At 37.4% G+C, this 20,841-nt stretch overlaps 1 protein-coding gene across 1 annotated transcript in view; it reads right to left on the minus strand.

Annotated features, from left to right (window-relative positions):
• EYS (EGF-like photoreceptor maintenance factor) overlaps positions 1-20,841 on the minus strand; it is a 245,396-nt gene that overhangs the window by 42,310 nt on the left and 182,245 nt on the right. The window contains exons 8-9 of the mRNA XM_085574728.1: positions 12,091-12,263; positions 1,094-1,276 (exon numbers count right to left, since the gene is read on the minus strand). Coding sequence (XP_085430854.1) covers positions 1,094-1,276; positions 12,091-12,263 — 356 coding nt within the window. The remainder of the gene's footprint in view (positions 1-1,093; positions 1,277-12,090; positions 12,264-20,841) is intronic.

The raw sequence follows: 20,841 nt of genomic DNA on the forward strand, positions 1-20,841 counted from the left end.
ATTTATTTGATTTTTAATAATGCATTTTGGGAGCTCAGTATCTTAAACAGCAAATAATAATTACTTCCCTCCTTCATCCTTCTGAAGCATTAATTTTCCAATACTGTTCAGCATAACTGTAGGGTACCTGTAGGTCAAGGGCCCTATCTGCAAAAGTCATATGATGCTCCAGATATGGTAAAAGATCTACTAAAGTAGTAGATACTTCTCCTATTACACCTAAATCACTTTCCTACTGTGATGGCTTTAGACTTAAGACACATCATCCAACCTCCCTCCTAGGCTCCAACAATCCCATAGGACAGGTCCCACCCCAAAAGTTAGGTCATGCTCCAATTACAGAAATGATTAAGAAAAAAATAAGTTACTTGCTTCTTATGAAGTATGTATGACCTATGACTGCTTTAAGTCTGCATCAAATTACATAAAATTTTCTCAACTTTCATTATTATTATGGCTTCTGTTTGGGGTAATGATGAGATGGACAGAACACAAGTAGTGTTACCCATGCCACACCGATGCCATGCAGCCTGCCACAGAGGGGTGCTGTGGAGAGATACCTCAAGTATTGTTAAACTATTAGTACAAATACTCTGAGTAGATCTATATAACCTGCTTCTCAGCTGTGTTAATCAGACCAAGTTGAATGCCTTGCTACACAGACTTTAGCTCAATTTACTCATAGATAGCTTGGGTTAAGTTGCAATGAGAGATCTCAGGGTTGAGGGTCTCCTATTTTGTGTAAATAACACAGTGTTCAATGATCAATAATGAAATTTGTGTTAACAACTGAAAAAAGGGAACCTTGACTTTCTAGTTTTCATTTATTTTGTTCAGAAATACACTCCCTCAGATTAACTGCTGACTTCACTTACTGGAAGCAATTATATTTCTCCTTAATAAAAATAAACATTTATACAACCTGATAGATTACTCTGTCTTTATAAAACAATACCATTTTGAAGATGTTCTTTTCCCACTAATGACATTATATCTTAAGTAGAATCAAGAAAAAACCTGTGCATATTTTTATTCTACTTGTTCAATAAGATTTTGAAAGCTTGTAAAGATAAGTGATACAAATAAAGCCTACCTTGGCCCTTCTCTCCAGTGAAAAAAATCAGGTTATCTTGTAAAGCAGAGTGGTGGTTTGCCAACCAAAATTTCAAGCGAAATTCATAGTAGAAGGTGATATTTGGGATTGTAGAATAAGCTAGGAATGAGGTATAGCCAAAGACATCTGTTCCACTGAAACTTGGTTGAGTAATATTAATAGCTGTATTAAAAAAGAATAAATTCAGTGTTAGGGCAAAATGTTCAACATAGGCTTATTTTAAAAAATGAATTATTGACAACTACTGCCATCTCCTGGAGTCTAAGTAGCATTGCTACAAGCAACAATACCCTAATATTTAATCAAGACTCAGACAGACGTAAGAAAATGTAAACCAAAATTTTCCTGTTAAAAGAAATGCCATCTCTGACTGCAATTTGAGTGAAAGTGAGTACAAGGACGTGCTGACAAGATTGTGGAATGATAATTCTTCACAGGTAGAGGAAATAAGAAAAAGAAGCATCATGAAAATATGAATTTGCAGCACAGTGAATACATGAATGACAAATAAAATGAAGTATATACATGTCTGTGCAGCAAACAGAGTGCTGGTGCTGAGTGCCGACATGGCTCCTAGGGGCTGGCACCCAGTAGCCAGACTGCTGTAGTCAGTTCCTGGAGCTGATGCTCAGAGATCACTGGTTCACTAAAAACAGGAGAAAGAGGAACGACAGCTGAAAGGCTGGGTCTGGGAGTAGATTTAAAATATTCGAGCAGTTACCTCCAACCAATCTGCACACCAAACATGACTGGATACAGCTTTATTAATGAAGGCAGTCTGAGGGACTGGGGGAAGAAGGAATACAGATCTGCAAATGCACAAACCAGATAGGGAAATGCTAGTAAAGGATTATAATACTCCCCAAAAAAAATCTGTATTAGCCTAAATACATCCAGGCACTTAATGCTTACAGGGTGTGAGAAACAATAGAATGTAATTGTGAAAATATCATCACCTCTAGAGTGTGGAATCTGTTTCTAAATTTGTGGCCTGGGAAAGCTGCCGTATTGGCACTGATGTGGCAGGCATTGCCTTGGTACCTGCATCTGAGAAAAGGTACAGACACAGGCATGGCAAACCTTTTCTAGCCCAGACTTGGAGTTTGCAGCAGTACAGATTGTACTGTCCCATATATTGAGCACTACTCCACACATGTTGCCTTGCTCTTGATCTTCGATGGAAGCCAGGAAATTTCCATATGAAACAGTGGTTTCATCCTAATGAGGAGGACACCGGAAATGAGTCTGACTGAGCACAACCTCAAGCCTCAGACCTCTGTGAGTCATGGACTGAATTGGAGACACAACACAACTTTCCCATATTTAAATCTCATATTCCACCCATATTCCCTTAGATTACTTGAACATGTCTGAAGAACTCTCAAATTCTGTATTTTTGCTAATTCAGGAAAATATGACACATGGACATACCCTTTGATGCAAAGTATTCTTCCTCTTTTACTTTTTTTTTCTCCCTCCTTCTTGTTTGTGTCTTTATGTTTATTTAATAAACCATAAAATATTTAAGAGACAGGAAGATTTTAAAATAAAGGAGTCCTTTTTGTTTATTGTCCTTTCCTGCTTCAATTTATAATGGGAAAAGCAAATTCTTTTATGTACCTTCACAGAGTCAGATAATTTGGTTTGCTGGCAAGAGTCTATTCCTGACAAGTTATTCCCAACAGGGGATAACTCTTTATCCCCAAGATGAGATACGCCATTGTCTCAGCTGTTTCCTTAGAGCATTCTAAGTGGGAAGTTATTTTCTTGCCTTTGTACTTGCTCCTTCCAGTATTCCATACAAAGCTGGATTAAAGATTGACAAAGAATGTAGGAAAGCCACAGACCTGTCAGAAAGAGTCCAGAGGAGGCCACTAAGTTGACCACAGGGCTGTAACACCTTTCCTATGAAGACATGGGAGTGTGAGAGAGCTGGGGTTGCTCAGCCTGAAGAAGAAATGGCTCTGGGGAGACCTTGTAGCAGCCTTCCAGTACCTAAAGAGGACTTACAAGAAAGCTGGAGAAGGATTGCATGAGCACTATATGGAGCTATACATCCATCAGTCATGTAGTCCTGAAGGGCAATAATACTTTTTAAGGCAACAGGAGTCCCATGGGCACTTTTAATAGAAACTGTGACACACTATTTTGGTTTCTCCACTGTATTGAAGAAGTTTCTCACACCTAGTAGAAGTCAGATGCAGTATCTAATTAACCACCCTATCCTTAGTGGGTTGGCACGTGCAGGTAGGCACAAGTCTGCAAATAGTCCTCCCTATGCTGGTCTCTGGAGAATAAAATGTATTTAGAAATATTAATTAATAATGAGTCAAAAGCTTATATTTCTGGCTAACTCAATCTATCTAGCTTGACAGCTATTCCTTATGTTATCTGAACAACCACTTATAGATTTTATACCATGTTTTTAATCATGTTTCTTCTTTACACTAAGTATTGTTTGTCAAGAGATCTTCATCCAGTTGCATAAAAAAGTGAAAGATCATCAGTAAATGTTCATTGGTGTTTGAGATTCGTTTCATGCAATGACCTTCATTAATTTGATTTTAATGCAGACTACTTTACCATACTTGTACATAATTTTAACTTAAATATTGAAAGAAAAAGTATGAAAAATAGAGTGATTGGCAAAATCATGTGAAACAAAACAGCTCCACCTTTCTTTTTATTCTCTACCTCTTCATTATAAAGCTATGGAGCCAAGACTGCAGAAAATTGCATAGTATTTTCCTTGGAACACTGTCCTTCTAAATAGTATTTGTAAAATGTTTGAAGCTGGTTGAAATAGCAGAGGGCACAGCTACCTTCATTGGGATCCTTTTCTTTTCCAGTCTGGACATCATCCAAACTGATTTTTACTCTTGCTCTTGCAGTGCACAGTCTGAAGTGGTAAAGAACAGAGATGTGTCCCACCGACTTTGATTGTGAGCCTTGCTCGCACAGTCCAAACTAACACTGTGACTAAAACACACATTGCTCTGACAGAGTACTGAAGTTTTTTATCAACTTTTTGTCCTTGATCTTGTCCTGTGTCTCTCTGTCAGTTCTATGTCATTCATCATTCTGCTTTTTCTTCATTCCCAGTATTGAACAAGCAATAATGCATGATATGTCCCATTGACTCACAAACAAATGACAAATTATCCCATTATATAAATGTATCAATATGGTTGACTACTTACTTCCCTAGTATTGTATATTTCATCAGAGCTAAGCATAAAAAATGGGATTTAGAAAAAAATCTACACCTTGAAAAGAAATCTTAACTATGTGAAGAGAATAGTGACAGAAAAAAGTGAATAAAGGTTTCGTTATCTTTGAATTTTCTGTTACAAGTTAAAATTAATGTTCCTTCAGCATACATCTCAGACCACAACTTTAAAATACACTGCAAAAACCAAGACACATTAAAGGGGCAGAAAGAGATAAAGACTTCAGGCTACAGAACTGCCATCAGATTATACACTTTTTTAATATTACCACTGACTAACTGTGAACAGTTGCCAGCTCAGTATCTGGCTCCAAGATCAGCAGCCATATACAGTGTGGGATGAATAGTATAGAGTTCTCCTAAAGATCTGCTCATATTTCATAGAATCACAGAATTACAGAATCATCAAGGTTTGAAGAGGCTTTCACAACTGTCTCGTTGAGCCAAAAACCTGGCACCACCATAATCACCATATCCCCAAGTATCACATCCAGATGCCTCTCAAATGCTTCCAGAGATGGTGACCCCACCACCTTCCTGGACAGCGTATTCCAATGCCTAACCACTGTTTCAATGATATTGTTGGATTAGATATTGGTAATATCTAATCTGAATCTCCCATAGTGCAATTTATGGACATTTCCTCTTGTCCTGCCCCTTGAGACATGGCAGAAGAGACTGACCCCCACCTCACTACAGACTTCTTTCAGGTAGCTGCAGAGCAATGAGATTCCCCCTGAGTCTTCTCCAGACTAAACACACACAGTTCCCTGGGCTGCCCCTCATAGGACCTGTTTCCCAGACCCTTCAGTTGCTTCACTGTCCTTTGGACAAGCCCCTGACCCTCAATGTTTTCTTTGGTGAGAGGCCCAGAACTGAGCACAGCATTTGAGGTGTGGCCTCGCCAGTGCCGTGTACAAGGGGACAATGCCTGCCCTGCTCCTGCTGGCCACACTATTGCTGATACAGGCCAGGATGGCATTGGCCTTCTTGGCACCTGGGTACACACTGGCTCATGTTCAGCTGTTACCTCAAATTCCTTTCATTTGAGCAGCTCTCAAGGCAGTCTTCCCTAAGTGATACACAGGGCTGTTGCAAAGACAAATTATTTGCAAAGACAATATTGAAAAAAGAGTTGAAATTACTACTAAGTGTTGTATTTTACAACTAATAAAGTCTTCCAAGCTGTGATAGATTGACCCTGGCTGGACACCATATGCCCATCAAAGCAGCTAAATCACTCCCCTCCTCAGATGGACGGAGAAAATAGAATGAGATTACGTGGCTTGCGATAAGGACAGGGAAAGATCGCTCACTGTGTAGCACGGCATCCTGCCCCTCGCCCCCAACCCACTCAAACTTATCTGTTGTTACTTAACCTGCCAGGTAACTCCAGCAAGGACAAACTGTCTTGTAGTTAGTTATTTTGGCATCATGGAGGTAAGGCTGGTCTGACATTTCCCAGCTGCCAATAAACATTTTACTGTTGAAGTGAGATCTGGGAAGAGAAGCCAGATTTCTGACTGACAGACATCTCAATTTACCATAAAATCATACCAAGCTTTCACAAAGCAGAAACCTGTACATTTTCCTGGAACTGCGTGGAGTTTCTCCCATGAGTAGGGATGCTTCATGGTTACTCCTCAGGGATTAAGGAAAGGAATCTGTGCACATTATTGTAATTTCGGTGGTAAATTACATTCGACTCCTAATCAATACTATTTATTTTGCTAGCTTTAATATAGCTATATCCCTTATAGAGTTCTCTGTTTTATGTTATGCTGCAATCTACTAGTAGCTGTTTTATAATGTGTACTAAGTAATTCTGATTAAGATCTTTCATCTCTTATCTCTTGTCTTTTTAATAAATAATTCATTTTTATAAATAGATCTGTTTTGCCATCTTTCGAACTTGTGGTCCAGAATAATTCCTTAAATTTAAGTTTCTGCTGAATTCTGAGGCTAAAGCAGGGCTTGTCTGCTCTCATCCCATGACAACCAGTTCTGTCATGGACAAAACAGGCTTGACTTGAGGAAAAATGTTAATTGAATGAGAGTATGGCAATGAGAAATAAAACCAGTTCTTAAAATATTTGCCCTCTCCCTCCCTTTCTTCTTGACCTCAACTTCTGAATTCTCCATCTCCTCCTCCACAACTGGCACAGGATGATGGGGCATGGGGGTTGTGGATGAGGCCTCTGCCACTCCCTCCTCCTCAGTGAAAGGACTTTTCCAGCATGAGTCCTTTCCATGGGCTGCAGTTCTTCATAGCATGGGTTTCCCAGAGGGTCACAAGTCCTACCATCAAACTGCCCCAGTGTGGGCTCTTCTCTTCATGGGTCCACAGGTCTTTCCAGACCCTGCTACAGCACAGGCTTCCCACGGGGTCACAGCCTGGGATCCTCCATGGCCTGCAGGTGGATGTCTTCTCCACTGTGCTCCATGGGCTGGAGGGGGACAGCTGCCTCACCATGGTCTTAACCACGGGCTGCAGGGTAACCTTGCCATGCAAACCCACTTTATTCACTGGAAACTCTGGGAAGTCCAAGGAGGAAAAGATAAGGGGTGATAGAGCTGCAGGATGGTGCTGTGCCAGCTGAGGGTTCAAGATGGTAGTAAAATACTCCTGATGTCTGGAAGACTGCTGCATCAAGAGTTAGCAATCTGCTTAATGGGTCATTCAGGTGTATGACTTTCCCTCCCCACATCCAGGACTTATGTATTTCTTTTTTATCAGTCTTGTGGCACCAGTGACCATGGAGTCATCAGTTTTACTTTGGGAACTGAAATGTGAAATAATAAATGTGACTTCACTGCTCAGAGATGAAACTATGATTCTGAAAAACTGCTAGTAGAGTAGTGACATTAATAGTGTGTGAGTGTGCCTAAATGTGTTTTTTACAATTTTTATGACATTTGTCACATTGGAGGCATGGGGGAAATTAAAGCCCAGTGAAAATAAAATAACCCAGAAAATAAATTCTCTTAAACAGTAAGAAGAGCAACCCTGCAGATTTTTTAGTTTGAGGAAATTCCCTTTGGGCATCTGCTGCCACCAAACTGCACAGCTCAGTCTGCAGACCCATACAGCTCTGAAGGTGACATTGAGTGCCAAACATAGCTGCACAGAAACAATTCGCTTGCAGGCTGATTTTCACTCTACAGAACTTGAAGCAAGTGACTATTCCCACTTTAACACTTTGAAATTAATTTTGTACATGGGGGAATACATCCCACTAAAAACCTGCTGGAATCCCTGGGGCTGTGAAACATTACCATAAGTGTTGCTCAGAAATGTTTCAAGGAAGAACCTTACAGATTGCTGTGAATGACCCTTTCCAGGGTGTGTTTGCTAAATACAGTGTCACAGTTAGGACTCTGCTTCATGTTGTCTCATATGTGAGCATATGTGAAACTAAGCCACTGAAGTTTGGTCTAAAACACTGCAAATGACACAATTACTCATTTTAGCAATGTACAAGCCTTTGAAATCCTTCTTCCTTTAAATCTGCATTTGTACTTACAAAGTGCTTGCTATTGATTCTTGGCTCAACAAAAGGCCTCATGTTATGACCAAGATCTTCCCAGAAGAGCCTCATTTCTTGAGCAACATATTATTACCAACAACACCAGGTGTACATTTCTAGTCCTGTTGAATGAACCATTCCTGCTTCACTTGCATTTAGGACGCCATTACCATCCCACAGTACAATGATACACTGATATTCACTATTTAAAAATTCTGCATCTTATATATCAAAATTCCTTTTACTCAGATATTTCAAGCATTCTGATCTTATATTTTAGAGACTGTATCAATCTCCTGTACAAACCAGGAAATGCCTCCATTCCGTGCTTAGATAGAAGTGTAAACAAAAATAGGAAAAAAAAAAAAAAAAGGACAATAAAGGCTGCTTACAGAGATGGTACCAATTTAACAACTCTACAATTCTGTGATATTAAACACTGGAGAAGACTTATAGTCTGCAAAAACCAAAACGCAAGCAGCTTTTTGCTAATTTAAATGTGAAAGGAAATTTTTCAGACTAAGGGTTTGAAAGCGGGCTGCTTTCACACAAACCTACTTAAAAGCTAGAGCTCAATAACTGGACTCAATTTAGATTATACAGATCCCTTTATCTGCAGTTTAAAAAAGCAAAGTCACTTGGGGGAATTAGTTAATCTGCCCACGTAGACATAGGCTCTGTAATCTCATAGTCTCTTTTCCAAAGGGTTGGGTATTGATGGTGTTCTCCTTCTTCCCTCCACTCCCAGCCCCCCAGCCAAGCTGGAAGTCACAAAGGCATTTAACTCTGCAAATCAACAGTCAAGTCACACCCCTATCCCAGGAGCCACCAGCCCATCACAGCTCCATCTCCATAATCCCAGAGGAGCACAGACCACAACATCAGACAGGACTCAAAATAAGGATTCAAAGGAAGGAACACCTTGTCCAGATTTTTCCCAGGACTGTCAGGATACCTTCAGCCCTAGTGTCAAGGTGTGACACAACCCATGATGAGTCAACATTTTGGACAGAGGGGTGTATCTACCATGGGGTATGGGACACATTATGAGATGCAGCTGAAAAGCATTTTGGAATCGCACAGGATTCATGGGGGTCTAAAAGAGAAAATTAGGTGATTTGGGGAGGAACAAGAGTAGAGACAAAAAGGGCCGGGCATATGTAAATAGCTCAGAATGCTTGTCTGGCCATGTCCTCCACCTGATCAACGTGGCCTGTACTCTCTTCTGTTTTATATTATCATCCCCCCTCCCCCTGGCCCATTATGCCGTAGCTGTGTAGGTTCTTGAGAGACGTTTCAATGTATAATGGTCAACTTGCAGTCAAAATAACATTGTCATCTAATGATAAAAGCAATAAAAATGTGTAGTGAAAGATAATGCATCTTGTTATGTATATTTGGAAAAATGGGCATGCTTTTGGCAGCTTTATTGATGTCTGAAACAAGCATAGCATAGCAAATAAACTCAGAGCCATTGTTACAAGCCTGCTTAGACTGGAGTATGCTCCATCTGATTCAGAAATGTAAAAAAAACTCTTGTTAGACCTAGACCTTTTCTATTTTTCCATATTTATATAGGTTTGTCTAATGGGAGTTACAATCTGTCCTTACATTTTTGTCTCATTTATCATATTTACAATAGTCTAATAATTTTCTTCACTTTTTGAATGTTATCCATTTCACATAAAATTATGTATTTTTAACTTGTCACATCAAGAAATTTGGTTTTTCTTAATTTTTTCCCATTTCTCTCTCTTTTTTTCACTTATTAGTGACAATAGTTTTATTATAACTTTTCCTTACATATATTGCTGTTGCTCTTAGCATGACTTCCAGTCCTTAACAGATTGGAGGTCTGTATCTGTGGGCTCATTTATGGCTCTGTCCACATCTTGATTTATCCTTACTTTGTCTTTTGAAAATAATCTCTATTGGTGGGAGCAGCCAAGCTGGCATGAAATTGCAATTCTATTTGGTACGTTAGTTATATTCATTTTATCAAATAATCACTGTGATATCTCACTTGTTCTGTGTTGCTGAAGACCAACTATTATTTGATAAACATTTTGATAAACGGCTTTTCTTCAATGTTTCAGAGACAAAGTAGCAAGCATTAGGTTGCTAATCTGAATAGTAGAGATAATGTTACTGTGTATCTTAAACAAAAGATGATTCAATTAAAATCTGTGCTTCTTTCCTTCATTTTTAATGGATCATTTCTTTCAATTAAATTTATTATCTGGAACACACATTTTGTCATAGTAAACAATTAAGTTTGCCTTCTGCTTCTAAAATAATTTAAATTGTTCTATCATTTTAATTAGGGAATCTATCATTATCTTCAAATATCTCCCAAAAGTATGGTTTTGATGTTGCTGGGGCTATCTGTAAGGATATATCCAGCCTCCACTGCCATTGTGGCTCTCTTTCTCCCTTCTTAGTTTTAGAAAATATGATAAAGGGGCCTCTTGCAACTAATTTTAAGACATCTGTGCTCAATTTATTTATATTTCTTCTAAATTGTTAAGATACAGTTCAATAAAATAATTTTTCATATTCCAATAATAGTTTCTTATATTGTCAGCTGATTACCTTAGATTTATGTCCTGCAAAGCTGAGTGTTCTTTCTCATTTTGCTTGATTATAATGATGATCCAGACAGTCTTCCCTTTCCACTCATTAAAATTAATTCTTTCTGTGCTTCCAAAGACTCCAGTTTTGTAGCCCAATCAAACTAATGAATTTCTATACTTTCTCTCAATTTAGGCTCTCAATTTTATGTAGTCTTTTAATTTAGAGACAATTAAATACAAAGATCTGCAGAAAAGCCTCATTGAACAGCTACAGGGAAAAAACATTAGATGATATTCAGCGTTGACAGATGTAAATTGGGGTGGACTACAGAAACAGTCCTAGCCTTAAATACAGGACAGTGGGCTGTAGGTGTTGGAAATTTTAATAAGCACTTTAATGAATATGTCAGTGCACTCATAAAAGAAAACAGAATGGGAAACAGAAAGAAAACAGAAATGGGTTAAGTAAGGGCAGAGAGACAGAAAAATGTCAGACACCACTGAATAAAGCAGTGGCACTATCACACCTTGAATATAGCACCTTGAATCAGCTCTGGAGCCTCATTTTAAATAGGATGCGGTGGAATTGAGAAGGAACAAAGAAATGCAGCTTGGATGGCTAGAGATGCAGCAAATGAAGTCCCAGTTTATTGCTACTGTAAATTAGGAAAAGTTACCAAGAAATTATCATACATGTTTCAAATACTCACTTCTATTTGCTATCAAGTATCATGGTTAGGTGAAAACAGATAAATCATAAGTATTAATCTACTGAAAATTTTGGAAATAAAATTTTAAAATAAGACTGAAATATGTATATGAAATGACAAAATAACAATGTGATAATTGTTTAATATTTATTTGAAAAGGCACTTCATGTGCACCACTAAATGAGCTCGAAACCAGTGATTATTTTCTATATGTAGGTTTTTCAATCATTACTTCTTGCTGCATTCACTGTTAGGGGAAAGAATACCTTGGATATTCACACACAGGAATTCCTGACCTAGAACAATCATTATAATCAATGCTCAAGGAATAAAAGTCCTTCCTTTGACAATGTTAGTCAAAGTGACCTATTTCCTTTGCTTTATTATTTTCACTTCATCCTGTCTCCTGTTTCACAGCAAATCACTTAGTAAATTTTAAATTGTCCTTCTTTTTGACCTGAAAAATTAATCAAATTATGGTATATGGTTGTATTTTTACAATCCAGAAAGTATTATTTTTACACCGCTTTAAATATGCAAAATGTACAAAATAATGCTTCTGTAAGCAGACAAAAAAATCCAACTACAGGAGAAACCTATTTCTCCAAAGGATCTCTCACTTGAATCTCTCAGTTTTTCCCCAGGTGATTTACTAAAACATCAAATGCTACCTGGTATTTCCCAGCTCCTCCGAGTAAACTCTCAGCTTCTTTGATGCCTCTGTCTACCTTTCTCTGGCTGAAGCTTTAATGAAACAACACAGGGAAAAAGTGATCAGCTTAGCCATTATTTGTGTGTGATTGGATTTGGGGCTGTGTTTTTAGGTGGGGAGGTGGTGACTTTCAGTGTTTTATTTTTAAAAAGTTTGACATGTTTCTTACCACAACTTCTATGAATGATAGAAACTATGACCAATGCATGAAGAAATGTTTCTTACCATCACTGCAGAGGATGCCAGACCTTCCATATGGACACAAGCAAACAGCATCTCTCCTGGACTTTGGAAAACATGTAGCACCATTTCCACATGAATTTTCATCACAAGTTGCAAACTGGCAGAGTTTTCCAGTGTAGAGTTTAGGGCATTCACAATACCAATTTTCTTCATCACTGAAAAATTTAAATTAAAACAAACAAACAAAAAAGTGTAAGGACCAAAATGCATTTAAAACAAGCAGAATAGGATTTACACTTAGAGAAAATCTGTGCCACCTGACTTATGGTTGTAATAGATATCTGCTTTTACTAATGTTCCTGGCATTAAACATGACAGAATGCCTTATTAGGACTTGAGATGGCAGTTTATTTTGGGTTTAATTTTAAATTATATTTTTTCTTTCTTTTGCTGATAAGATATGTGACTTTTCTAATGTCTTACTAGTTGTTTGTGCTGCTTCTTTCATAGCATAGTCAAAATAACTGCTACAAAATAACAGGTCTTCTATTATGTCTAAAAAATTGAAAGTATATGAGAACAAAAAGTGAAAGTTACTAGTTTATTTTGCAACTGGAAAAATCATTTGTATATTCAGGTACTACACAGAGTTTGTATGTATACAGTAGGATGCAGAAAATCCTGAAATATGAACACTTCCAGTAGTGATTATGCTGAACTTAAAACAGTATAAACAGGTATATCTCTGCTATCATGTAACTTTTGTTCTCAGTCATAGAAAGAATATTAGAATAGGCAAGGATAAAAATAAGTTGTAACCAGTCTTGAGGGTTGACAAAACTGACATTTAGAAATGTACATATTCTGGTTGTACCAATTTTTTTTATGGTACTCAAAGATAGCACAGTGACAGATATAGTAGGAAAACCAAAGCAAATAGGAAAACATAACAGTGCAAGACATTCCCATCTATGATTTATTATAAATAGAATTTCACAAAAGGTCTTATATGATTTTTCTCTTATATTATGGATAAAAATAGATGACAGCTAGATAGGTCAATTCATGTGGTTGCTCAGTATTCATGTACTTCCTCAGTATTGAACAGACACATATCTGTCTTTTACTTGAAAAGGTCACATGTACCTGTGGGTATAAATGCAGAAGACATGGTGCATGTTGTGTCAAATCACACTCATTGTGGTTTTCCAATAATAGCATAATCATTAAGATGAGCATTGATAAAATTTCAAATACATGTCATGTCTAAACATTCATTATCTGCTTATAATATCCACGCAATCATGTTAAAGAAAATAATCTCGAGCTGAAAGACCTCCTGTATTTTAATAGAGGAAAATAAGTAAGCCTTGTGACAGTCCTTGCTCATAGCAGTTGATTAGTGTGTTCCTAAACTGACCACCCGCAGAGCTGGGGAGTGAGGATCTCAGCTTGAGAGTCTACCAGAATGAATCTCATGAATAATGCCTCCAGACACCTTTACAAAAGAAAATTGCTATCAGCTGCAATAATAAATTTCTGTGTGTAGCCTATTCTATTTATAGATCTGTTGCAGACAGCATGAGAGGAATCTAAATGAGCTACTGGATTGCTTTCATTTGTGCAGTATTGAAAATTCTGCTTTTGGAGGTTTTAATATCAGCATTACACAGTTAAGCTAATTAAAAAAGAACTAATGAACTGGATTATTCCTGGAAATCTTCAATTGTGGGTGATGATTTTTAGTTATCAAGTGTATTCAATTTTTTATAGAAAAAAAGGTGGATCATCTCTGCTGACTGCCATGAGACACAGACTTCAGTCTTCACCTTTAAAGAAAAAAATTTCATACATTCTTTTAATGACTGTATATGCAAACATTAGCCATTACTTTTTATAGACTTTTGCTATTGTAGAGAAGATTAAAAATAGCAGGTTGCATAACAAATTGTGAGTAGTTTATGGTTTACAAAATAAACAATGTTATTTCATTATTGGTGCTGTAAGATTCTAATAACAAAGAAGAATGATTCCTGATAAGGCAAAGAAAACAGTTTTTTCGGACATCTACCAAATGATATAAAACTTGAAATTATAACAGCTAACGACAGAGAAAGAAAATTATCACATCCATTTCACAAGAATTAGTATACAAAGCCCCAAATAACTTACTCTCTTTCAAAGCATGGTGTAATTCTACTAGGTTAAGAGAAGGATGAAATTGCCCATATTCTACTGAATTAATATCTCAGATGCAAGAAACACATAATGCTCAAATGACCAAGAACTACTCCCAGGTAGATTTCACAATTTCATGATGGGCTTCCACCCTTTATAAATGCAAGAAGCAAATGAAAGGGTGCAGAAAATCAGAACAGTAATATCTTTTGCCTATGCTGTATGTCTGTGAATGACTCCAGGAAAAACTTATTGGATAATTACATACATGATCTGAGAAAGGTGAAAAACAAAGAAAATACTAGAATTTTGAAGCTGCAGAACAAAAAACAAATTTGGAGTGTTGTGTGGAAATGTGTTTTATGACCATATTAGTGTTTGAGTTCAGATCCAGAGCATAGTTTTGCAGATAATCTCCTGGCTGACCCCTGTTGAAATGCTTTGCTCCACATTGTGTCTCTAGAGTACATGAACTGAATTTCTTTCTGATGAATGTGCAGCAGAAGATTGTCTCACACCTCAAGTTGCTTCAGCTCTATGGATTCAGTATTCAGACCCAGACCAGGTCTAGTGTGAGTCAAAGCTTCTTGAAACATGAATAATGGGAATGTTGAGTCCTCAGCACTAATTGATTTGACCTGAAAAATCTGTGTCTATTGAACTACATTACCTGCAAATGTGGATGCAGATCTATAAGCCATCAAAAGAAAATCATGCAGCCATAGTATACGTTACACACAAAAAACCCTCCAGATTTTACATTAGAGAACTGACAAACACCAGGAATAAATAGGGAAAAAAAAAAAACCCAAACAACCCCTAACTATTCAGAATCATATGAAGGAAGAAAGACACAAACAGTAAAAGCAAATGGGAGAAAAGATAGAAATAATGTAGAAAAGGACTGAAAGAGACAAGAAGAGTGTTTCTAGAGCACCATCACCTCATGCCTCCAGGATTATGATACAGAGAAAAAAAGTGCAGGGAGAAAAAGTGTAGGGAAAATGAACTATTCCCTGACATTCTTATAATTCTCTGAAATGCTAAGGGACATATTTTGTATTACCATTTCCCATGTTAAAATATTCCTTTGATCTTTGGTTTAGATATTAGATTGGAAAGAAAGTCACCAAGAAATATTTGCATGATATGACATGGTATTGGTAATTCAGTAATGCAATTTCTCTCCTTGAATCGATGTTACATCAGTGATCTGATTTAATGAAATTGAAGTTTTCTATAAGATTGACAGCTTTGTGATGACAACCCAGATATTGTAACTTATTTATTTTAAATATTGCACAATACAGAGGAGACTGGATTGCAATACATTAGTAATCCAGTCACAGCTGTATTTAATTAGTTGTTAAAACTCTGCTTTTGACTTAAATAAATTCTGTTTTTGAAAGAAAAGATTATAATCTCTCTTCACAATGTGTCACAGACATCATCTGTACTCTACTGACAGTGTTTTGTTTGCCCAAAGCAGAGTATAATTGTCTATATTCCTGTGCTGTTTCCATCTCTAAAATGGGAGTACAATGAAAGCACATGCCCTTTGTGTAGTTTTATACAAGAGGGCTTCCCTGAAAGGAAGCACACTCAACACCCATTAATCATTATTTTAAGGAACCTTCCAACACAAAGCATTCTATGATTTTATAACTCCCTGGTTGTATTATGTGTCACAATGGATTCAATATTTAATGACATAGGTTCTTTTAGTGTCCCCGTTATATTATCTGTAATGAAGCTCTGGAAGTTGGAGGGAACATCTACTTCACTCAATAAGTAGAAAATTTACTTCAGTTTATTTTCAAGTTGTTGCTATTATGTTTTCCTTGCACTCTTTTGTTTTAAGTTACTGGAAAATGAAAGGACCATCATACATTTTCAGTTTAAGCTTTAAGCCGAATTGTGCTTCATGCAAAGATTCATTAAATTGCTTTCCAGAACACACCAGCATAAGGTAAAGGCAATTACAATCTCCCTTTGAAAGCTTTGTGTAGTAGACAAATCCACAAAAACTCACTGCAGCCAGAAGGATAACCTTATCTCATCAATAATCTTAAAAATATCAAAGGACAATATATAAAGGAGGTGTTTCTTCCTTGTGCACAGCAGGTGTTTTTTAGAATATAATATATCTGCCAATCTTTCCTTCTATTATACAGCTCCCAAAATCAATTCAGCTTTCATGCTGCTCTAGTACTTTTCACTCAGGTTCCTCAATTACAGTATCTTGTCTAGCTCTGAATGCTTTTGTTATCTTTACTGTTTTGAATCATTTTTTCTTCTGTCTGGAAGCATTATTCTGCAAGTCACTTTAATTTGCTTTGTCTTTCACTGAAAGAATTTTTGTATTGGGCTTGTGTGATCAGGTTTTGGTAGTGGCAGGGACCTACAGGGGTGGCTTCTGTGGGAAGCTGCCAGAAGCTTCCCCCATGTCCAATAGAGCCAATGCCAGGTGGCTGTGAGATGGACCTGCCACTGGCCACGGCCAAGTCCATCAGCAATGATTGCAACGCTTCTGGGATAATGTTGTTAAGAAGCAGAAAAAAAGCCCTGCAGTAGATCCTGCTGGAGCAGGATCTTGGCAGGACCATGGCTCTGTGGAGAGAGGAACCATGCTGAAACAGGTTTGTTGGCAGGACTTGTGTCCCTGTGCCTTGGGACACACTCTGGAGCAGTTCTGAAGTACTGCAGCCACAGGCCTTCCCACACTGAATAAATTCACAAAGAACTGTTTCCTGTAGGAGGAATCCCACACTGGAGCAGGAGAAGAGTGAGGAGGCCTCCCATTGAGGAGGGAGGAGCAGCAGAGACTTGTGATGAAATGACGGCAACCCACAATCCCCACACCCCTGTATGCCTGCAGGGGTGGAGGTAGAGAATTTGGGAATGAAGCTGAGGCCAGAAAGAAGGAAGGGATGAAGGGAAGGTGATTTACAATTTGGTTTTATTTCTCTTTTCCCTACTCTGATTAGATGGGTAATAAATTATTTTTTCCCCATGTTAAGCCTGTTTTGCCCATGACAGCCCGACCCATGAACCTTTCATTATATCTTGTCTCCCTTGCTCAGCTAAGGAGGAAGAGCAACTTGGGTGGGTAACTGATGCCCAGCCAGGCTCAACTCACCAACATTTTCTAAACTGCTGTTCTTTATATGAAGGCTGTCTTTGTTCTCAAGACCAAATCACTTGTGAATTAAATTGGTTTAGAAAATTCTTAGGGAAAATTTTTTGAGATTGGTTGGGTGATGATGTTGAGCCAGGGATGGGTGAAATGACTTGTACGATTTCAGAAGGCAAATGAATGTTTATTCAAAAGCACCTCTCTCTTTTATAGAGAACATTGTGAACATTAATTCCATTGGTCTTAAAGTAAAAACAGTTCATTTGATTGGTACACTGGACTTAGGTCAGAGTGGTAGAACTTATCTATAAACAATATAAATGGAAAGTAAGATAATAGATTGTTTACATTCTTCTTGGACTTTTTCCCAGGCTTAGCTAGCCTGGCATAAATCTTTCTCTTTTTCTCTCTGACTGAACTGAGAATATCCACAGTTGGGTGCATTCATGGAGGAACTATTTGGCTTAAAATTTTCTTTGGAGCAGACTTAGAATTATACTGGTTCTATTGCAGACTAAATAGGACCTCACTTTTAAATGATGTTTTTGAATTATTTGTTTTAGATTAAAATATTGGAGTGTAAATGTTACAATCCCACTTCAAAAGGAGAGCATGAGGGGCAAAAAGGTTCAAACACCTCGCTTGTCTATTGTCAAGGTAGGAGAAAAAGATCACTGTGTAAAAACTGATTCAACTCTAGCAGAAAATTAATTTATAGGACCCAAATAAAGCTTTATCCATCCCAGTCAGACAGCAATGACCATCTGCTCTATCTTATTAAGCATATGAGTTTTCTTGAGCAAGAAAACACTCTTTAAACAATACCTAAACTGTAGAAAGTTTCCTGCAGTTTGATTCAGTTGTGATTTAGGAAGGACAGAATTTGATTTATGGAAATAATGAAGGAAGAGAAACTCTTGCTTATTGGCAGACTATCTATTTCAGATCTTCAAAAATGCCATTATTTTCAGGAGTTCAGGATGGTTTTAATTTATTTTGCAATGTACTAATTGAACTTACTAACACAGTACTAACTTTTCAGGATCATGAAGCCTACTTTGGGGTTTTTTATAAGCACTCTTTAGACTCCATTTCCCACTTATTTGGTCAACATGCAGGATTCCATAACCATCCTATGAAAGATACATATCCATTAAAATGTATGATGCATAGAAAGTTCTGCCTGGTAACATGTCAGTTATGACCATTCCTGACACAAGAAGATGCACAATTGTGGTAACAAACACTTCTAGAGGCGTAACACTTAATGACAGATGGCTAAGGATCCCTCAGGAAAAACACATCAAGTAATGGTTGGTAAAAAAAAAAAAAATCTATCTGGGCAGAAATCCATTCTCTGGCCACATCTAGGAAGAAAAATAATGATCTGTCAGGCTGGATCCAGTGCAAGGGCTATAATTAGCTGTGACATTACTCCATTACTACTCTTTTCAGTTAAATCTACATTTTGTCCTTCCTTGTGTTTATATGAAAAAAAGCCAATAGACATTAACATATGCTCAATTTATTTATTAAAATTATTTTTTTTAAGTTGAAAGGCTATGATTTTGATAATAAAAACTTTGGACTATGCGAAACACATCCAGGGAAGCATATAAATATTTTCAGCAGCATAAGGTTGAAGGCAGATCTCCACATCTTACTGAAATTGGGTGCAGCCTAAATTCTATTTGTCCTTTAAAAATCTGTCATAATTCCTTATGACAGAAAATTTCCAATTGCCCTTAGCAGTCCCTAGGGCTCTAAACAGCCTTTGCTCCAATATCTCTATATATGCTCGAGGACCTGGGAATACCATACTCAAAGCAGTGTATTGAACATTGGCCTGCACCATACTGCTTGTTGCACTGCTTTCATTAAACTTGCATTGTATACTATTACTAATTTCTATTAGAAATTTAAAACAATCTTTAAGCACAAAACCATTAATTACTTCAATTTTAGATGAATTTATAGGTTGCAGAACTACATGAAGTATACTTTTTCCAAGATTTCAGCCTCATTACAGAGCAGCAGCAATTTGCTAGAGAAATCATGAGGAGACAGATAACAAAATTGCAGGGAAAAAATCTTTAATAGTTTGTAAAATAGCAGCATTTACTCTAAATACACAACATAATAACTTTGAACTATAATGACTATATTCTAAATCCAGAACTGTCTACCTTGGACAGAGAAAAAAAATATAGTGCGAATATACATGGTCATGATACTTTTCTCTCTTTATCAGTTTCTTGTTAATCTATTTTCCTGTTTCTAAAAGAGGTTTTTTATTTATGTATTTATTATTTTGAATAAATGCAAACTATTGTAGCAGCTTGTGTCTACAGTGATGATCATGATCCAGGGAGGCCACCAGCAGCAGCAGGGAAAGCAGACGAGACGAGTCCCTGCTGTTTAGCAGGGGAATTCATTTTATTGCCCCTCGCCCCTCCCTGGGGGGAGCAGGGGCAGAGGCCTGGGAGCCTGAGCAGAGCCCAGAGAGCCCCGACCTGAGAGCAGAGAGGAGAGAGAGCAGACCCAGGGCTGTGGGGTTTTATCAGGTGTCCCATGGGAGGAGTCTTAAAATCAGATTACAACCTCTTCAGAATGGGAAGGCTCTACAAACCATTCCATTCTGAATTCAACTTACAGAAAGAAGCTTCCATAACCAATTTTTGATGGTGTTGTCACTAGTTCTACCAGTTTGCAACTCTAATCAGTGGCTCAGTATGGCGTCTTTCATGTCTATTTAGCACCTGTTACCATTTCTGTTTTAAAATCATTCTGAATCACAAGGGCTTGATCATCAGTACATTTAAGCCTGGTCTATGTATGAAGCTGGAAGACACAAATCTCTTAAGAGCTCACATAAAAGGGTAAGTTAAGCTTTGAATTTGCAGGGCATCATCAACCTTCCTATGGTGATTTTCCCTGTTCAACCAATTTCTTATACCTCCTGGTAATTAAAATGTGGAGCTTTCACTTCAATCCTAGATTTCTGTTTCTAGCTCAATAAAATGGAGATAAATTTTCCATATGCACATAATGTGCTGTATTATTTTCAGGTAAGAATTTATGTTTATAAAAATATGAAATGTATTCTAAGCTATGAATGAAAATAGCAATTACTAAAGACCTTATGAAAAGTTGCATCGCAAGTGACCAGGTAAACCACAGCTGCTTTGCACTGACAAAACCTTTACCATTCACTTTGGATATTCCTGTTTCTGACTCTCCTAAAAACATCATAAGAGAGAAATTCTGAACTCCATAGAGGAAAGCCTGAATAGTTTTTCTTTGATGGTTCATTTTTCCACATTAAATCTTCAACTTTCTTTTTCTCAGTGGTTGCCAAAAGAACCTTTGTACATCGCTTGTTTGTTTCTTAATGAAAACACAAAAATGGGTGCACAGGCATGTGCTCTGCTTTTTCTGTGAACAGCTGACAGAGCCATGAGGTGGATCAAGAGCCACAA

Source organism: Lonchura striata, chromosome 3 (assembly GCF_050655825.1).
Source record: "Lonchura striata isolate lonStrDom1 chromosome 3, ASM5065582v1, whole genome shotgun sequence".
Lineage (NCBI taxonomy): Eukaryota > Metazoa > Chordata > Aves > Passeriformes > Estrildidae > Lonchura > Lonchura striata.